The 18,572-nt window shown below is 34.3% G+C and overlaps 1 protein-coding gene across 2 annotated transcripts; it reads left to right on the top strand.

The window, feature by feature from the left end:
* The first annotated feature begins 3,760 nt into the window (after positions 1-3,760).
* LOC149571540 (calmodulin-binding protein 60 D-like) lies at positions 3,761-16,001 on the top strand. 2 transcript variants are annotated; one of them, XM_089813053.1, is made up of 8 exons: positions 3,761-4,835; positions 5,843-5,909; positions 10,580-10,632; positions 10,925-11,418; positions 14,050-14,210; positions 14,356-14,565; positions 14,680-14,863; positions 14,977-16,001. In XM_089813053.1, exons 1-8 carry the CDS (start codon positions 4,753-4,755, stop codon positions 15,579-15,581), a joined length of 1,857 nt encoding a protein of 618 aa, XP_089669179.1. In that variant the 5' UTR covers positions 3,761-4,752; the 3' UTR covers positions 15,582-16,001. The 2 variants fall into 2 exon arrangements, with proteins under 2 accessions (XP_089669179.1, XP_089669178.1); XM_089813052.1 differs by having other exon boundaries at positions 4,317-4,835; positions 14,677-14,863.
* Positions 16,002-18,572: the final 2,571 nt, after the last annotated feature.

Here is an 18,572-nt window from a genome sequence, read left to right as displayed (position 1 = left end):
TTTGGCCAACACTCATGAATCTACATTTCCTTTGGAGAGATCATTGAATCCTTTGGGGCAATCTATTTGATCAACTTTGGAAGATCTCCTTAAAAATAATCTCATCATATTGCCTCAAATCACTTCATGTGGTTTGTATTCTTGAAAAACTATTACATGTATTATAGACATGATGAATACAAATCTCTAGATTGCATGGAGTTGAAGCATAAAATCTAAGATCTTATTGACAATAATATAATTGAAATTGAAGATCCTAATGAATCATCTGTTGATCTCTCTAGTTTTTTTGTCTATTAGTGTCAAAAACTTAGTCATATACAAGGCAAAGTTGGTCACTCATCACTGTGACTGAGTTACTCTATACATGCGAGTCATTTATCTGTAAAGACTTGTAAATAATTCTATATATGTCGAGATCTATAGGAGTTGAGAAAGTCTTTATTCACTGAGTATTCCTATATAAGCTGAGTTCAGTAAATGTTGAGTAAACAAAACATAAGAATATTGAGTCATATAGAAGGAGCCGAGTTAGTTGAGGTCGAGTATTAGCAGGAAGAATAGTTATGACTGACCATCAGAGACAGTATGTGCCAAGTAACATAGTGTGAATAAAAATGTCTAAAATGGTATAAACTTTGAGGTAAACCATTTTGAGCCAACATATAAACAATATTTAATGATCGTAGAGTTTTTTATGTGTTTTGACATGACTAATCAATCCCTATGAAGGTGGGACAATCAATTAGATGAAGAGGCAAAAAGGGAAACATTTAGATCATTGATCTTATTCTAGAAGACTCCATAGATGTCTTTATAAGGGCAGATCCAAATCCTATTTTCAATGTGTGAATGAGAAGAGAAAGGAAGTGAAGTATTATGCGAATGAGTTAGGTTTTGGAGGCTGCAAGCGAAATTGTGAAGTAACAGAGTTTAGCGACCTAGTGAAGCAATGAAGAATAGACTAAAGATATATTAGATAGGAGATCATATCAAAGATTAGAAAGAGAAGATTTGCATCACCATTGTAAGTGCAGACCAAAGGATTAGATACTAAATCATTTTTGGAAAAGTGAATCAGGGTAAATCTCTTAATAGAGTGGTCCTAACAAGCCTATGTAAACCTCTTAACAAAGTCCTTACTTCACTGTAAGTGTAAAATCCTTTAATCAAGGTAGACCTAATAGTCTTTGTAAAGCTCTTAACAAGGCAAATCCCTCATAGGGTAGATCATCAAAAGTGATCAAATTTTTAGTCTTAACAGGCTAACTTTGATGCTATAGTAGTGAAGATTTGTGGGTTTCATCCCCACCCCAATTTTACCTTCACCTTGGAGGGTTTATGGGTAACCAAAATATTTGTGTTATGTGTTTACATTTTCATGATGGATGGGATACATAGTTAGATCTATTTCAACATTTAAAGTTTTAAGTTTTGATATTCATAATCTAGATATGAGATGGATAATGTGGTGAATGCAGTCAAATTGTTTTGAAGGTTAAAAGTTTTAGTCATCTTGATTCACCCCCCCCTCAGTATCTGAGTTTCCCAATAAACTTTCAACATAATCAAATGAAAATACTACTCTCAAGATTGATCGGTATAATGAAACTATGTCTAGAAATGGCTCTCTTGCAAGCTTCTTCTTCCATCATAACTTTATCTCCTAAAGCGTCAAAGCTATCCAAAGTTCCTCTATCAAACAAAGAGTCTAATGATGATACCTTCAATATTGACCATGTCTATGCTCAGGGACTAGCTCTAAGGGAATGGCAAGCTAATTTGCATCTTGCTGCAAGTCTTTTTAACATTTTAAAGACCACAGATCTAAATCTTTCATGTTCTTCAATGCCTATCATATCTATTCCAAATGATCCTCCATAAACTCTTCAACAATCCCTTGTGTAGATAAAAACTTGTACCTTGTACTTAAAAATGTCTCCATGTCAAGAGGCTAATCCAACGTGTGAAGACACAAATTTTAGTTAAGATCAAGATCAAGATACGTTCATAGCCTCTCATTCCTCCAAGTTGATATATCTTTGTCTTAAGAGCATCATACCCCTCCATCTCCCATATCCTTTCCATTTCCCAAGAAAGATCAAGATATTCCTTCCACCATCTCTAAGGAACTTATTAAAAATCAAGAGCAAAGTACCCTTTTTGCACTATCTAAAGGTCCTTGTCAAGATTAGAGCACCTCATCATTACCTTGTCCTACTTCATATTCATCTTAAAAATCCATCATTTCTTGAAATTCTTTCTAAAGATGTTGATACCATTTTCACACTTTATAGCCTTCCATTAAGACATAAGCAACAACCTTCTCCATCCTCCGAATCCATTCTTGGTCCATATACCCATAGTTAAAACCTTAAAACCTTCCATCCATATTAGGACCTTATATACCTCTATCTGTTATACCTCTCACTTGTGTCATCTACATACCCTATCATACCTCAAGATCAACAAAGACATACGTACTTGAGAAACCAAACGCTTATCCATATGAATTGGCTATATCAACCTTATTCATCCATAATTCCCAAGTATTTTGGAAATATTTTGGATATCCAATAAAGAAATCAAATATCCAAGAAGCCAAAAGAAATATTCACAAAACTACAAAGGTCCAACTAGCAAAGAAGAAAATGGAGGTTCCCAACTATCTCATCAATAGAGTGCATTATAAAGCATTCAAAAGAAAAGAAAAATCAAAAGTTATGTGGGTTCCTAAGTCTCTATATTAAAGAGTTTAATACAAACGAAAAATCAGAGTTGGCATCCAAGCTTCAAAGACTTCGATTCCTTCTCCTTCCAAACATATTTCATATATGTAATGCAATTGGGATGCGACTATCCTCCCTACAAATTGCACCATTGACTAAATTTCAGAAAACGAAAACACAATGATTTTTTTTGAAATTTTTAGCATTTGACCTTGATGATCTATATATTTTGTGATCGAAAACAACAAAACTTTTGAGAAAATTTCGTTATATTTTCGTGAATTTAAAGAAGAATCATGTTTGACTTCGTTTTTTATTTTTGATCTTTGGTAAATTTTATCTGAAAATTAGCCAATGCCATGTAATTGAGCCAAATTTGAACAAAATTATTAAATCTCATAAAAGATATCCCTAAAAAAATGAAGCTATACATAGAGACAACCCAATCATCACAATCATATCATTTAGATTTTGTAGATGACAATAGATAAGTTAACAAATTAGCTATAATACTACTGTTACGCTTCCCTAACCAAGCAGTTTGTCCGTAGTGTATAAATTTATCGTGCTAAATTTCTTACGAAAAACATGAAAAACGATAAACCACGCGGTTTTTAACGTCATCTTTCTTGACGTCATTTTCCACTGGGTAGATTGACTTGTCTGCAGAGTGCAGAGAACCCACAGAACCCACTAAATGTCATCCCCGTACAACGTATACACAGAGGTGCGGTATGGAGTATATACAATGTGTATATGTCGTCCACAAATTTAACTCGCCCGGAAGAACGAATCGGGTCAATACTGTACACGCGGATGGGGCAAGTAAATAATGAGGAGGAAACACCGAAGTTTCCGCTGTTATCCTCTCGCAGCTGCGGCGAGGGTTCGGATGGCTACAAGTCAAAAGTATGTCCGTCTGATGGATACACATTGGGTATATTCTTACCCATTAAAAATTCGCATAAAGCACGTGAACTTTATAGGTATGTCCGCAGATTCAAAGGCAAATTAGGAAAAAGTTAGATGAGGATATACACATTAAATATACGCCCTTACATAACCCAATTTGATTCTGACATGTTTTTTTACATTTGAATAAATGACAAGGAAGACGCTTACAGGCAGATTCTCGGAAAGTAAATTTTCCTAAAAATATGTATTCTGAACACTTAATTGCTGAAAGACCGAAATATTTAATATAGAAAATATTTTATGTACATCCACGTTGACTACGGATGAGAGAAGCGTAGGTATGCTGTAAATATAAATATAAAGTTAGTTTCATAGAACTTGAGTTAATTCCATAGAGCTTAGAGGACATTTACACCGTTCGCTACAATTTTTAACAGGAAGTCTGCTACAGTTCACACACATGTTATATTTTTTTATGTTGACTACGTATAAAAGCCTTGAAGAGGTGTATATATTACATTTGTTATATATTGACATATATTCATTGAATATATGTCTTTGTTGGGGTCGGAGTACTGCGTACGGTTGTTTGGTAGCAAATGTGGGTCACAAGAAACTTTTTGAAAAATATTCAAATACTTTTAAAAAACCAAAAGCCTCCGCAATGGCGAAGAGTCAACACTTTTGAATCCCGTATGCTGTAACGCGCTACCGTAGAGGCTGGGAAAATTCCTCGTAATAGCGCGGCAGGCACTGCGAAAATTCCATACAATAAGGAGGTATCTTCCTCAGAGTTCACAGAAAGACCTTTGAAGCTTCCGTGATCTTGCCAATGTCCATCTTTTGAATGGTGTATAGGCTTGGAGATTCTCTTTTAAGTGGACTTGTGTGCTGTTGCAGTTTCTGGGCACGTGAGTTGGGGAGATTGAGTTGGGCTTTTGCAGTAGTTTGAGGAGATCGAATCCAAACTGTTCTGGCTTTTTGAGCCACAATTTGGTTCCAGTCTGTAATTTTCTTGAATCTGCCTGATCTTAGCTGGCCTTGAGCGTTTTTTAAGAAACATTCTTTCTTCTTGGGTTTTTCTGAAGTGCTTCAATTTAAGGGTAAAATGGCGCCAAAGAGACTTTTAGACCGTGAGGAGGATAGGGAGAAAGGCGCTGATAAGCGCCCGCGAGTCCCCAGCTTTGTAAGGTGAGTGGCACCTTCTACGTTTTACCATATACGCATTTGAAGTGATGAAGTATCCCAAATTGTAATAATCAGAGATTCAGTATAGTCATTTTTAATTGTTAAGTTTTTGGGTGTCTTATGTTTCTTTCTTAAATCCTTATAATGGACTAGTTGCTGTTCTTTGAACGAATTCCTATGTAATTTCCCCTTTACACTTTTATTTCGAAAATTTTGAATCCATTTAAAGATAGGCCTCAAGTACAGGTTTGTTATCAAAATGTATAATTTGGTAAAAATGATGAACTTCCAGAACGGCCATTTCTCTTTCCCCACTTTTGGATGCATATAGCGGTTATGAAATTGGCTTAGACGTATGAAATGGTTACATGGAACTCTGCCAAAAAGTTATTAGACCTAGCGGTATTGATTGTGTTGGATATTGCCTTTCTCTATGTTGTAGAGATATCATTTGAACTTTGAATGTGAAACAAAATAGTTGATAATGGCGATCTTTGAAATTCAGAAACATTTGCTTTTCAATTATAATATTGTTACTGGTGTGACCGTGTGTGCTTGATGCTGTGACTTCAATCCTCATCGTAACACATTTATAAGGTTACTCTTAAAAGGTTTTCATTTGTTTTAGAGCAAAAATCTTGACGATAATGATATCTGTTTCTGTCCACCGCTTAAATCTATTTTTGTAGATGACCCAAAGGTCAGAATTTCTGTTTTTTCAAAGTTCAACCAATAATATGGTTAGATTGTGTACGCCTTTTTTGCTATACTTCCGACCCTGCTCAAGATGTCCCGTGGTAACTTATGGGGTCCTATGGTTATGGCCTGCATGCATTGCCGACAGTTTTCTAGGGTTTTGCAGTTTGATCTATATTTGTTATAGAGATAGAGTGATGGTTAATTGTGAAGGAAAATGCCAGTAGTTGGTACATAAAAGGAGAAGTAATTGGGGATCAATGTGAGAGTTTTGTTTTACTTCACTGACAGGCCTTGCTTTTTGGTTTATGCAGTACGTTAGCTCAGGCCATGAGGATGGACAGTTTGCAGGCTTTATTGGAGCCTTTGCTTCGGAGAGTGGTAAGATAATTCCATCTTTTCCTCGGTTTTTAAGTGCTACATCGATGGTAAATTATTCCATAACTGAGAGTAATTTGAAGAGCACTGAAGCACTTGAGGTTTTGGAATGTGCTTTTGCATTGCTGATCAATAAAAGATATTTAGCCTTCTGATAATATCTTTCATTGTTGTGACTTCTCAATGGATGGACAGCAAGACTTTCAAATTCACAATCTAAAATTTGAACATTAATAAAATTAAGACAGGCCTTTGATATAATCACCTGCTGTTTCTTTTACTGTTTAATAAGATTTTAAATATATTAGAGGAACCCCGACAAACCTCTTTAATCTAACCAAATTTAAGTTCTAATTTCCCAATCTAAAGAAAATAAGTGTGCTGGTAGTGACTACATTCTAGAGGACTATATTCAATCCAACTTGCAAGCCTTTGTAAGGTTTTGAAGGTTTTTGAAAGAACATTCTGTATGCTACTGGTGTAGTTTTAAAACATCATATGTAAATCGCTTAATAGTAAACAACATGGATATGGTTGCATACTCTTTTGAAAGTAAATATTCATGACCTCTTGATATTGCATCTCCTAGTATTGACCATGCTGAAATCCGTATTGTGGAACAGAACATAGTTGTAATTTTGCAGTCAATGCATAATTTGGATGTTAGTTATAGATGGTAAGACCTTTATATATTTAGGAGTACATTTCAAATCTGTTTAGGTACTGGTAACTTAAAGTATTCCCATGTTCCTGATCGCATTGATCTTGAACTATAAAAATATAGCCAATCAGCTCAAATGGGAACTCTCAAACAGAGTTAACAATGGTGAAAGCTGTAAACATATATCCCAGGGAGTGTCTTGGACTGTTTGGAATTTACAAAAGCAGAAAAAATATGGACACTTTAGTGGGGTTTTTAAAATCTTATTGGCTTCAAAGATAAGTCCTTAATATATTTAGTTACAGTAGAATGTTTTGCTATCGTTTGATGTCTGTTGCAGATCTGGGTAAGAATCGGCATATTGCTTGAAATAAAATTGTTCAACTTGAAATTGAGTAGATTTGCATGTTTTCTCTATGGAAATTGGGGTCACAAGCCATTTCACATACCGAGCCCTTGAGTTCTTACCATTTAAAATGTCACATTTTAAGTGACAAAAGGTATGGGTGCTATTGGTACCAGGCAAGGGTTTGACATTGATTATTGTGAGGGATTGAAATGTCTACAACTTTTGCCATCTGATAATGTCCTGTCTATGGATTCTGCAACCAACTTCATTTTCATCCTTGTGACAGCTTTTACAATCTATCCCGAAAATGAAGCTATAAAGAAGGTTAACTCCATGTTGAAGTGCATTTTATCCTTTAGTGTGTTGTACATGTGATATGACAGAATACTTCACACTTATCCACATGAAATTCATTAAAGCACACCCTATAAAAATCAGTGGTAATGTTCTTTCAAAAGTGGACATGAATTTGATTAAATTCTTGTGCATTAATACTTTACTAATATCAAACAATTGATAGATGAGGTTAACCTTGTAAGTAGAAAACAGCTTGAGGTAATCTATGAACCATTATTTGTAAAGGTTTTGTTGATTCATGAAAATGTGCTGCAAACAACTTTAGATTCTGAAAAGCTTTTTATGAGGGTGTATTTTATAGTTGATAAAGATTGATACCCATGGACCTTGATAGTTATATGACATTATATGCTTAAATGTTAATGTCTGACCTTGCACATAGACACATTTGTGGAAACATACGATAAATGTTACTCTGTCAGAGAATGGCCATATATATATATATATATATTCCAATTTTCGTACAGATTTGTTTTGTAACATGGAATCTGTAGCTCTTTATCCTAACCAGTACAGTACTTGTGAATTTTGGGGCCTGTTCTGGTAACCAACTCTCAAGGATTGTCTCCTAGAGGGTTCTGGTGAAAACCCAAAAATAGCAACAAATCAAGTCTAAGGGCATTCTTGTAAAATCACAAATGCTCTCTTTTAAATGGTGTTCCTGGTTTAACAAAAAATCTCTTCTTTGTGACCCGAATTTCAGATACAGGATTGGAGGTGGAATTCAACACAGGTGTTTGTTTGTTATGAATATTTAACTTCAGAAAAAGCACTTCAAATCTCTTAAAGAATTAAAGTCATTTCACTGTCTGGGATACAAGTAATGGAAAATTGATTCAAATGTAAAGGCACAAAGGAGAATACCACTTACAAAGGTGTGCAATATTTGTGTAGAATAGGAGACGAAAGATGATTTTTGAAGCCACTGCACCAAAATAGAGCAGTAGAGGAGGTGTTACCACATTTGGAGAATGTGGTTTACCTGTTTTCTTCAAGTTAAAAGCCTCTTCTACTGCACCTTATGTTAAGAATAGAACTCTCTAAATTTGTGGAAGGTGAGATGTAGAAGAAGCTCAGTATGTTGAGAAATGCCTGATTGGAACACCTTATAGGATTTGACTGGACAACCTATTGTATATGCCAGTAGACTGATAGGCAGAGGTCTGATTTAGCAAGTACAAAGCCAACATCTTGGTTCAAAAAGTGGTAGAAAAAGGCAATCTGTTAATCCTATTAGATGACCAACATTGTATTTCAAAGTCTTGATCAGAACAGAATGAAGTTTCAAAGGTTCTTTTACATACTTAAGTGTTCTATAATTAGAGGGATGTGTTAACAAGATCAGTATTAGAATCAAATTCAATGTTAAAACACTTGGTATTTTTTGATTGAGTAAACGAAGCAAACCCCTAAGGTATATTAATTTCCCTAAGATTAATTTTCATTATGAGATAGTTTAGTAGAAATTTACAGCTTTATATGTTAAAGGATACAAGTATTAGATTATGAACCGTAAAGAATGTAACAAAAGTGAATTTGGAATATTGAAAAAATCGATCATTCATGATTCAACAAATCCCATCTTTCTACAAAAAAAGATTTCAGACATTTTTTTAACAGTTTGAAAATTGTTTCTTTAGTACTTTGTTCGCCTTTATCAATATTTTCCCTCTTAATCCTTTTAGGATTGCTTGCCAATAATTTACAGCTCATTATGTTCATATTGGTGCATCATCTATTTTCTTTTCCTTGCTTATGCGGAAGCACTTGTATGCTCTAGGAGATTATCATAGAAGGTTCTGAATAAACAATAGTCAAGATATGCATGCAAGGGATCAAACTGAATAAGGGAACTATACCACATAATATAGCTGTTTATTATATGGCCTGTTTGATAAACCCCTGGCTTTTGTAGGACTTCTGGATTTACTCATGTCTAGCCAAATTCTATACTGCAATGCAAAAGATCAAGTGGAATTTGTTAATTCTCTTCCTCTTTTTGTTAAAGAGTTACAAAAGCAACTTCTCGGATTGAGATACCAATCAATTGATGGAACTTGTGTTAGAAGTTTGACAAAACAAAATAATTGCATCAAACAATAAGATTGTCTTTGCTCCAAATATGGCCAATATGTCTCATCCCTTGACCTTTTCTAATTCATGTTTGAGTATTTTCACAAAACTCTAGTTCTTAGATTATTGAAGAGACAATGATGGGTTCTTGATCCACTTATCGTTAAGAGGGGTGCTCCTCATGAATATGGCTAGAAAAGTACACTATAGACATTTGGAAATGATGCAGTACGGGAATTCATCAATGAAGATGAGAACAATTGTGTTAGAATACCTATCATTTTTTTTTGGGATAAGTTGTCAAATTGCTGTGATCCAAGGGAACCTTGGTCTTAAATACCATTACCAACAGGTATCTTATCCATTAAATGCACCAAGCACTTGCATTTGGGTTTGCTCTCTGAGGAACATTTCACCTACAATTGGATGCCATGCAGGTGTATTAGTAAATTCATGTTTCTTATAAACTGTCTTATGGGGATTTGAACCTGTGGCCCTGGTATGTTGATTTACGACTTGAGATCGTCCCATTTAAAAATCACCTGGAAGGTGATTGCCGCAGCACTGGAAATGATTCAGTTATTAAATTTGAGGAATATTTTTTTGGGTAATTATGGAAGAAGCATACTATTGATGAAGAGGAGCTAATATAAGTTGAAAGTAAAAATTTAGTGCAACCGATCAAGATTAAATATAGAATCCAAGTCACTGGAAAGATTATATACAGTGAAGTTTTTATTTATTTAGAAAAGGATTTTTTGTGATTTTCTTGAGAAATTGAACAGATAGAGCTGGCATAAGTGAAGAGAATCTGGAAGCACTAGAAGATGAAAAAGGTAGGGTGGGATTAAAAATAAAATGCTGTGCTGCAGAAAGCAATATGGCAAACATGTTGCGGATCAGCTAAGTGTATTTTAAAGGTCAGTTGTTGATGATTAAAAAACTGAATTGAAAGCAAAATGAATTGTTATGAGCGATGTGTTGCCTTGAATGACTATTAAAATTTTTGGAAGGTAAAATGGATGAGCTTTACATGTACATATTCAAGCCTTTTTAAATTTATATACAATTTTTTCTTGACAGGGAAAGGAAAAGAAATATAATTATATCATTTTAGAAGATGCTGTGTTTTTGGATCACTTGGAAAGTTTGAAACAAAACATTGGTATAATGTGCTTCAGCATATTTGTTGTGAAGAATACTGAAGTGGCTATCTGCATTTCTTTCTTTTAGGTTTCTGAGGAGATTGAACGAGTTATCACAAATCGAATTCCTGCAAACCTAAGGTGAGGCATATGCAATTAAATTAGTTATCATCACTTTCCTCAAATACATTTTAACCATGTGTTCATAAGTAGGAGGTCACTTTTTGCTTCGAAGCATTGATTCCTGAAGAAATCATTTGGCATTAGAGTAAAGAATACTGTTTATATTCAATTAAGGGTTCCACACAGAAAGTCCCCGAAATGGTGTAGATTAATAGATCAAGTCTGGACAACTCAGTTTCTTTCTAATTAAAATTATATTTTCTTTGTCACATTAGAGCCTCTAAATATTGCATCTTTTCATTTTCTGTAGACCTTCTACAAGACAAATACAAGGGCCCGGATCACAAAAGTTGAGACTACAGTTCCTGAATAAGCTTTTGCTTCCTCTTTTCACTGGAAGCAGAATTGAAGGAGAGCAAGGTTCCAATGTTCAAATAATTCTGCTAGATACTGCTACACAACAAAAGGTCACATCAGGACCTGAAACTTCGCAGAAAGTGGAAATTGTTGTTCTTGAAGGTGATTTTGGAAATGATGATGAAGATGAATGGACTGCAGAAGAGTTTGAGAATTGTGTAGTTCGAGAGAGAGATGGAAAACGCCCACTTCTTACTGGTGATCTTGTTATTCCTATGAAAGATGGTCTTGCGACCCTTGGAGAATTGTCCTTTACTGATAATTCCAGTTGGATTAGGAGCCGTAAGTTTAGGCTCGGGGCTAGAGTTACAGGGGCAAACCATGATGGAATCAGGATAAAGGAAGCAAAGACTGAAGCCTTTGTAGTTAAGGATCATCGTGGTGAATGTACGTTTCCTTTCCCTCATGCTTTACTTTTTTACACTGAACTTGTATATCCTTATAGAACATGTTCAGAACACCATCTCTTGAATTGCCTGCATCCAACCATTGTTGCAATAGTTTCCTGTAACTCCCTCTCCTTATATACATTGGCTGGTAGACTTATGACACCCCTGGTAAGATTTGAATTCATACAACCCGAACAAGCTTCCCCTTATCTCTCAGAACCCACCTCTGTACTTCTTTATGTCAGAAATTCATTAAGAAAACAGTTAAGTTAATTTGTAGTTGTTTTTCCTGTATGATTTAAATAGTTGTTGGATATGCGTTCAGTTGAAGAAAAAGTGTTTCAGAACTTTTTAAGCTGTGGAATTGGTATTCTCCAACTTAATTTTTAAAAATGATCTGCTCTATTTTTCATATGTAGTTTGACACAACACCTTATACTCATTCACCAGAATTATTTTTTCTAAATGCTTTTAATTTTTTTAATTGCTTTCATGATTTATGCTGTCAAAATTTATGCACATTTTAAAGTTGAGTTTAGAGTTTATCTTAACCTTAGACACCTGATATTATAAAGTAAGGTAAAGATAGCTTTGGCTTTTTTCTTTTTCGGATGTCTGCTAAGTCAGAAAATAGTATGGGGTCCTTTGAGTATTATTCTAAAGGATTTTTGTCCTTTTTATTTTATATTGTTTTGACATGCACGACCCTACCCTACACTCTAAATTCGATCATTTGAACTTAATTGCGATGCATATGCCTTCAAAGCTAATAGGATAAAATTATAAATAAATAAAATTAGGATACATTTCCTCTTACTTCAGAGGCACATGAAGATGATGAATTGAATAAATATGGTCTTTACTTGCTTATTTCATTTCATCAGCCTTTTATATGTATGGTGGTTGCAAGTTGTATGTTCTGAGAAATTATTTATCTGCTGTATGATGGACCAGTCTGCAAAGATCTGTTTGCAAATTAAAAAATATCTGTTTCGAAAATGGACAGAAAACAACAAAATATACAAAGGAATATTAATGCCTACTTATGTTGGATTGTTGTCCATACATATTACATTCTATTATCCGGTTAAGCTCTATATCCATCTTCACTTAATCAGAAAGTAATGTTTTACACAGCCTATTCAATGACAAATTTACTGTTCATAACTTCCAGTTCGTGTCGTTAAATTCTGAATTCCTGGACATACAGGAACCAACAAATCTTCTTTCTAAGATTAGAGAAACTGCTTCCTTAAGTCTTATTGTTTGTGATAATATCTAGAAGGTACCATGCTTTTGAATTGCTACTCCAGGGGGTATTTCTACATGTTATTATATACTCGACTACTAATTTTGATGAATTGGAACTATATGGTAGATGATTAGAATGAATATCTTTGTTATTTCCTCAAAAAAGATTGATGACAGGTAGTTGTAGACTAAACAAGGGAAATTAAGGCTTTATTAAATGTGATAGTAGGAGTCTACATGTCTAGAAATTTAGTAATTCTTCTGTTTAATATTCATATGTTTCTGTTTAAAACCTAAATCTATCTATTCTACATGTCTGGGCATAATTTTCATATCAACAATTTTGAATGAGTCACAATAGTATCATTGGAAATTGATGAAGATTATCTTCAATGAGATATTCTGTAACATTGACAAATGATGTTCCCATCATATAGTCAATAATTCACAAATTGCAGAGTTTGAGATTGAAAATTCTTTGTTAATTAGTTGTGACAAATTTGTATGCCCACATTGGTACTGCAGATTTTTCCTTTTAAAATACACAAAGGGATACCAATTAAAAAATGCTTGAAAAATGGTGGCAGAGTCGCTTGAGTTTGATTTTTTGGTAATATTACACTGGCAATTACAGGGGATTCTTTCCAGCGATGTTTTTCATAAGCTAATTGAGAATTCCTAGAAGTAGCTCAAGAGATACTTCAAGCATGATTATTTGTTGAATTTTCCCAAATTTTTCATCCCAAAGAAATCAGATAAATTCTAATGTTAGTACTAACCTGAATTGATTTTTGTTCTGTATAAAATGGTTGTTTGGCCTGATTATTGTGCAGGATTTATGCTGAGAGTATTAAACTATTAATCTATTAGTGATAACACTGTCCTAGAAATACAGAACTGATGTTCCAAATATCGTTGTGGCAACTTAAGCCGTTAAATATAGCATAATTATGCCAGACTGGCCATAAGATAAAACTTTCAAATGTTAGCTGTAGCTTAATCAAGTCACCAAATAATTATATTGTAGGTGGTGGATTCCAGAAACACTAAATGTTATGATATATTGAATTCCAATTAAGGCTCCCTAAAATGCATTTTACCACCGCTCTACAGTGGTGTGGGCGTTTTTCAATGGTCTTGAAATGAGATGAACATGACTGTATAACTCATGACTAGATAATTTGAAAATTTGCTTTAGAGCTACCATGGTTCTAAAGCAAATGAGATGAGATGAACATGACTCTATCACTTATGACTAGATAATTTAAAAATTTGCTATACAGAAATTTGCTTTAGAGCTATTACAGTCCATAGGTTTGAATTTTTCTTTTATGTTGCAAGAAGTGCAATTATTTACGATTTGGTTTGTAATTTGCAGTGTATAAGAAGCATTATCCTCCTGCACTGCATGATGATGTCTGGCGTCTAGATAGAATTGGCAAGGAGGGTGCTTTCCATAAGAAATTGAGTTCTGAAGGGATTAACACGGTGCTGGACTTCTTGAGAGCACTGAACAGAGATCCCCAACATCTTCGCCAAGTAAGGCGGCTGCTTCTTTTATGTTCATGTACATTTATTGATTATTTTAATTTATAATAGCTTAGTTAAACCTTGCAAGGTCTGCAACATAAAATAGAGAAATAAATAATGATTTGAATGCCTGTTTATCTTTATAAACCTGCAGCTTCTTGGCACTGGGATGTCAGCCAAGATGTGGGATGGAACAGTGGAGCATGCAAGGACATGCCCACTTAATAACAACACTATGTATGTGTATAACCCACCTCACCAAAACAATGGAAGTGTTATATTCAATGTTGTGTATACACCAGTGGCTATCAATTGGACAGATGGGCGCTGGATTGCTTGGAATAGTATTTCTGAAGCTGAAAAGGTAGGACCTCAATCCTTTATGCCCTATTTAAGTGAAGATACGATGGAATGTTGTTTATGACTTCTTGAGCATTTGGTGTGTCTTTTCACTTATTTTATTTTACTGCTATAGCAGCATTTGGTGGAACGGCTTGTAAAATCTGCATATCAGCATTGGCCCAATGGAGTGAGAGAACATGCAGATGGATTACTGATGAATACTACTTCACAGTTGTTGGCATTGCAACATACTCCTGTTCAAGTTCTTGAGGAATGCGGAAACTCTGGCTATCAGGGGGTGGCTTTATTGTCACAGCAAGGTGAATTGGAAGCCTTGCGTACTAATTTTTGATGGTTGGCTATTGCTTAATATGTTGTAATAGTATTCTAATATGTACTCCATGAAATCTTAATCAACACGGGTCTTCTGCAGATGAGCAGGCAGCACAATTGGGAGTGAAGTCAGAGATGGTGGATCGTCAACAGCCAATGAATGCCGGCAATGATTGGCTTCAGCCCAGAGAAAGTATTAATATGGTAGATTCCAATGAAGTTGCCATAGTGTCAGGGTTCATGCATCAGGGTGTCTCATCCTCATATACCTTGCCTTATCAGCACGCTAATCTCAGTTCTCATATATACAGGAATAGCCATAGAAACCAATATCCAGACATTTTAAAAAATGATTGGGCTAATGAAGCCAATGAAGGACCGGTAGGATTTTACCACTCAAACTCAAGTAATGATTTGGTAAATAGGAGTCCAGAAAGTGAAGATATTCAAAATATGCTTCGCTTCTATGGTGGAGGCACAGCTGAGCAAGGATACAACTTTTTCCCAAGTACACCGGGAGATCCAATGTTTAATTTTGCAAACCTTCCTCCAACAGCAAATTTCAGCTTTAACATGTCCGGGGATCGCTTACATGGAAAAGCCTATATGGGATGGTTGAAGCTCAAAGCTGCATTAAAATGGGGAATTTCTGTTAGGAAGGTGGTAGCTGCAAGAAAGGCTAGAGTGGAAGAATTGGAGGATTAAGCTGACCATCAGCAGATTCTTGTGCAATTTGTACATTTGTATCATTACTGCTTTGCCAAAGGCTACCAAGATAGCAGCCACTTGGAATTGATGAATATCAGCTAAAATTGCATGATATCCTGGTTGTATATGTAGCTGACATTGTAAAAGAGTTCCAGAATGGCAGTAGGCTGTGCAAGCAATTTTGTTTTGTCTTTTCCAACCCAGCCACAACTTTAGGTTATAGCTGGACATCAGATTAGATGTAGTTTCAAGCTTGTAAGTTTACATTGCAATGGAACATCAGATTCCGGCATTCCCAAGAGACTTTAGTGGATGGCTCCGCTAGTCGTTTCGATTTTAATCAAATTGACGAGCGAAGCTTAATATTTTCTCCGGTGGACTAGATCATTTGAAATATGAAAAATTTGTTTCGGAGTACGTGATGACGTGTCAATGATTTTAGAACTCCTATTACCTAAGTTAGTAGCTGTTTATGATTAAATAAATATAGTTAGATAAATAGCTAATGGATTAGTAAGGCATGGTTAGTTATAAATCTTGTTTGGTCGATAGGGTATTTGTGGGAACTTGGAAATTAAATTTTTGACAAAAATTTGCAATAATTTGCCCAGAAATAAAAAATCTTTCTTGTTAATTATTTACCATCAGTTTTTATCTTTTTCCATTTTTAATTCTTGTTTTAATATTTATTAGTTGTTATCTCTACTTTTAACTATTATTTTTCATTTTCTATTTATTAGTTGTCATCTTCACATTAGCTCATTTTGTGATCTATTCACTTAACTTTTGATTTTTAAAATTGATTTAAATTTTAGTTTTTAAATTATTTTTTATATTAATTTAATTTTTTTTAAAAAATATTATTTTTAAGTTTCTATAATTTATTTAGTCAATAGAAATTTATAAGACATATTTATTATTATTATTATTATTTATTTATTTACTTAAAAAAAATGGCTTGGGATCTCCACATTAGATTATGTTGTGATTTCTATTTATCAAACTTTTCTCTATTTATTAAACTTTTGTTTTTTGAAATTGATTTAGGTTTTAGTTGTAAAGTTATTTAATTTTTTTTTTTTATATTAGTTTAGTTTTTTCTTTAAATATTATTTTTTCAATTTCTATAATTTATTTAGTCAATAGAATATTTGTTAGAGATGTTACTATATATATATATATATATATATATATATATATATATATATATATATATATATATTATAGTATTTCTCTTATTAATTTTTCGTTAAAAAAAAATTGATAGTTTTTTTTTAAATGATTTTTTTTTTTTTTTTCATATTTGATAAATTGAATTTAATTGTAAAATATTGAAATTATTGAACATGTTTATTAAGCAATATTCAAATTTTCTAAATATTGTAAATTTTATATCTATGTTTTAATCTTCATTTTTTTATTTTTGTATTTTCATTTAAAAAAATATTATATTTACATTATTTAATATTCATTCTACATTTTTCTCTTAAATCTCATCTCCTATTGGCACACTCGTTGCATGTACAAAAGCATGTCACTGCTAGTATATTTTTAAATGTAAGATTTTATCATTATTGTTATGTATATAATCGATTTGATCTATGCATATTGATAGTTATTTGTGGTTAAGATTTTTGTTTCATCCATTATTATTTTTATTTATTATGACATGTATAATGTCTATTGTGGACATTGAGTTTAGTCAAATGTTATTTCACATGTAGAAGTATCTTTCGATGCTCCTTGTTTGAGCTTCATGATAATGATAATCTAAATCTAAAACTTAACACCCTAGATTCCTAGACCCTTGCCTTTAATCTTAATTTATAATTAATAACAACACAACTCATACTTTGCATGCTTATGTATTTGCATTTTATTTTATTGTCATTGACTTGCCATCATTTGTGGGTGAACAAGTTTTGCAAAAAGGGGGGTAAAAATTTATTAAGACAGAAAGGAATACAACAAGGAGAGCTCAACAAGGAGCTCGATCCTGAGCAACAAGATCATCAAATTCTTGCACCATCTCAAAGGATAGTTGCCTCCTATCCCTAATATTCCAACCCGGATCATGACTAGAAGCCCATTTGGCTAAACAATATGCAGTTCTATTCCATTCACGAGGAATATACGAGAACTTAATGAACTGAAAAGAGGAAGAGAAGAAAAGAATCTGCTTAACAATAGTGGCCAGCTGCCAACTAACATCCTCAAGCTCTTGCGAAGAAAGCATGTTCACCACCACCTGGGAATCAGACTCATAGATAATCTTACTCCATCTCCGCAAGCAACACTGTTCCACAGCATATAAAATAGCCTGAGCTTCCATGAGATTGTTAGTATAATCACCCTTATGAACTGAGAAGAAAAATTTAACATCCCCAAAACTACAACGAGCCACTTCGCCAATACCAGCCGGACCAGGATTCCCACGGGAAGAACCATCAATGTTAATTTTCAAAACTCCACAGGGAGGAGGAGTCCAGTGCCCATCCCAGTTAACCCGACCCTTCCCTTGATGGTGAAGCTACCTGGACATAGAAGGAAACCTATGAGCTGCAGCCCCATCTTGCAGATGAAAATTGAGGCGATTATAGATAGCAAGATCAACTGGATCCATACCCCCATCAAGCTCACACTTCACAAGAATAGTTTCCTGAAGAGAATGTGATATTTTTCACCAAAGATGCAAAACACCAAGCCGAGCATCTTGGAATATGCGACGATTCCTCTCCAACCAGTTATGCCAAAGCATGAAAGATGGGCCAACAATCCAAGCAGCATGGAGAGAAGAAGACTTGGAGGGAGCACTACCCAAGCGGGCCTAGAACTCAAGCAAAGAGGAAGCATGCCGACAAGAGCAACCCCAAGCGCTCCACCAAAGGTGCCATATTTGAGTAGAATAGGAGCAATGGAAGAACAGATGGGAGACAGACTCCTCTCCATTACCACACAAAACACAATAAGAGGGGCTCTGAAATCCAC

Source organism: Cupressus sempervirens, chromosome 2 (genome assembly GCF_028749045.1).
Source record: "Cupressus sempervirens isolate cs-2001-9-10 chromosome 2, ASM2874904v1, whole genome shotgun sequence".
In the NCBI taxonomy this organism is placed as follows: domain Eukaryota; kingdom Viridiplantae; phylum Streptophyta; class Pinopsida; order Cupressales; family Cupressaceae; genus Cupressus; species Cupressus sempervirens.
This window is presented reverse-complemented; position numbering and strand designations above follow the sequence as displayed.

Coding starts and splice junctions, on each gene's coding strand:
- LOC149571540 (XM_089813052.1), top strand. CDS start 4,753: ATGGCGCCAAAGAGACTTTTAGACCGTGAGGAGGATAGGGAGAAAGGC. Junction 11,419..14,049: donor TAAGGATCATCGTGGTGAAT/GTACGTTTCCTT, acceptor TGTAATTTGCAG/TGTATAAGAAGCATTATCCT. Junction 14,566..14,676: donor GTATTTCTGAAGCTGAAAAG/GTAGGACCTCAA, acceptor TTACTGCTATAG/CAGCATTTGGTGGAACGGCT.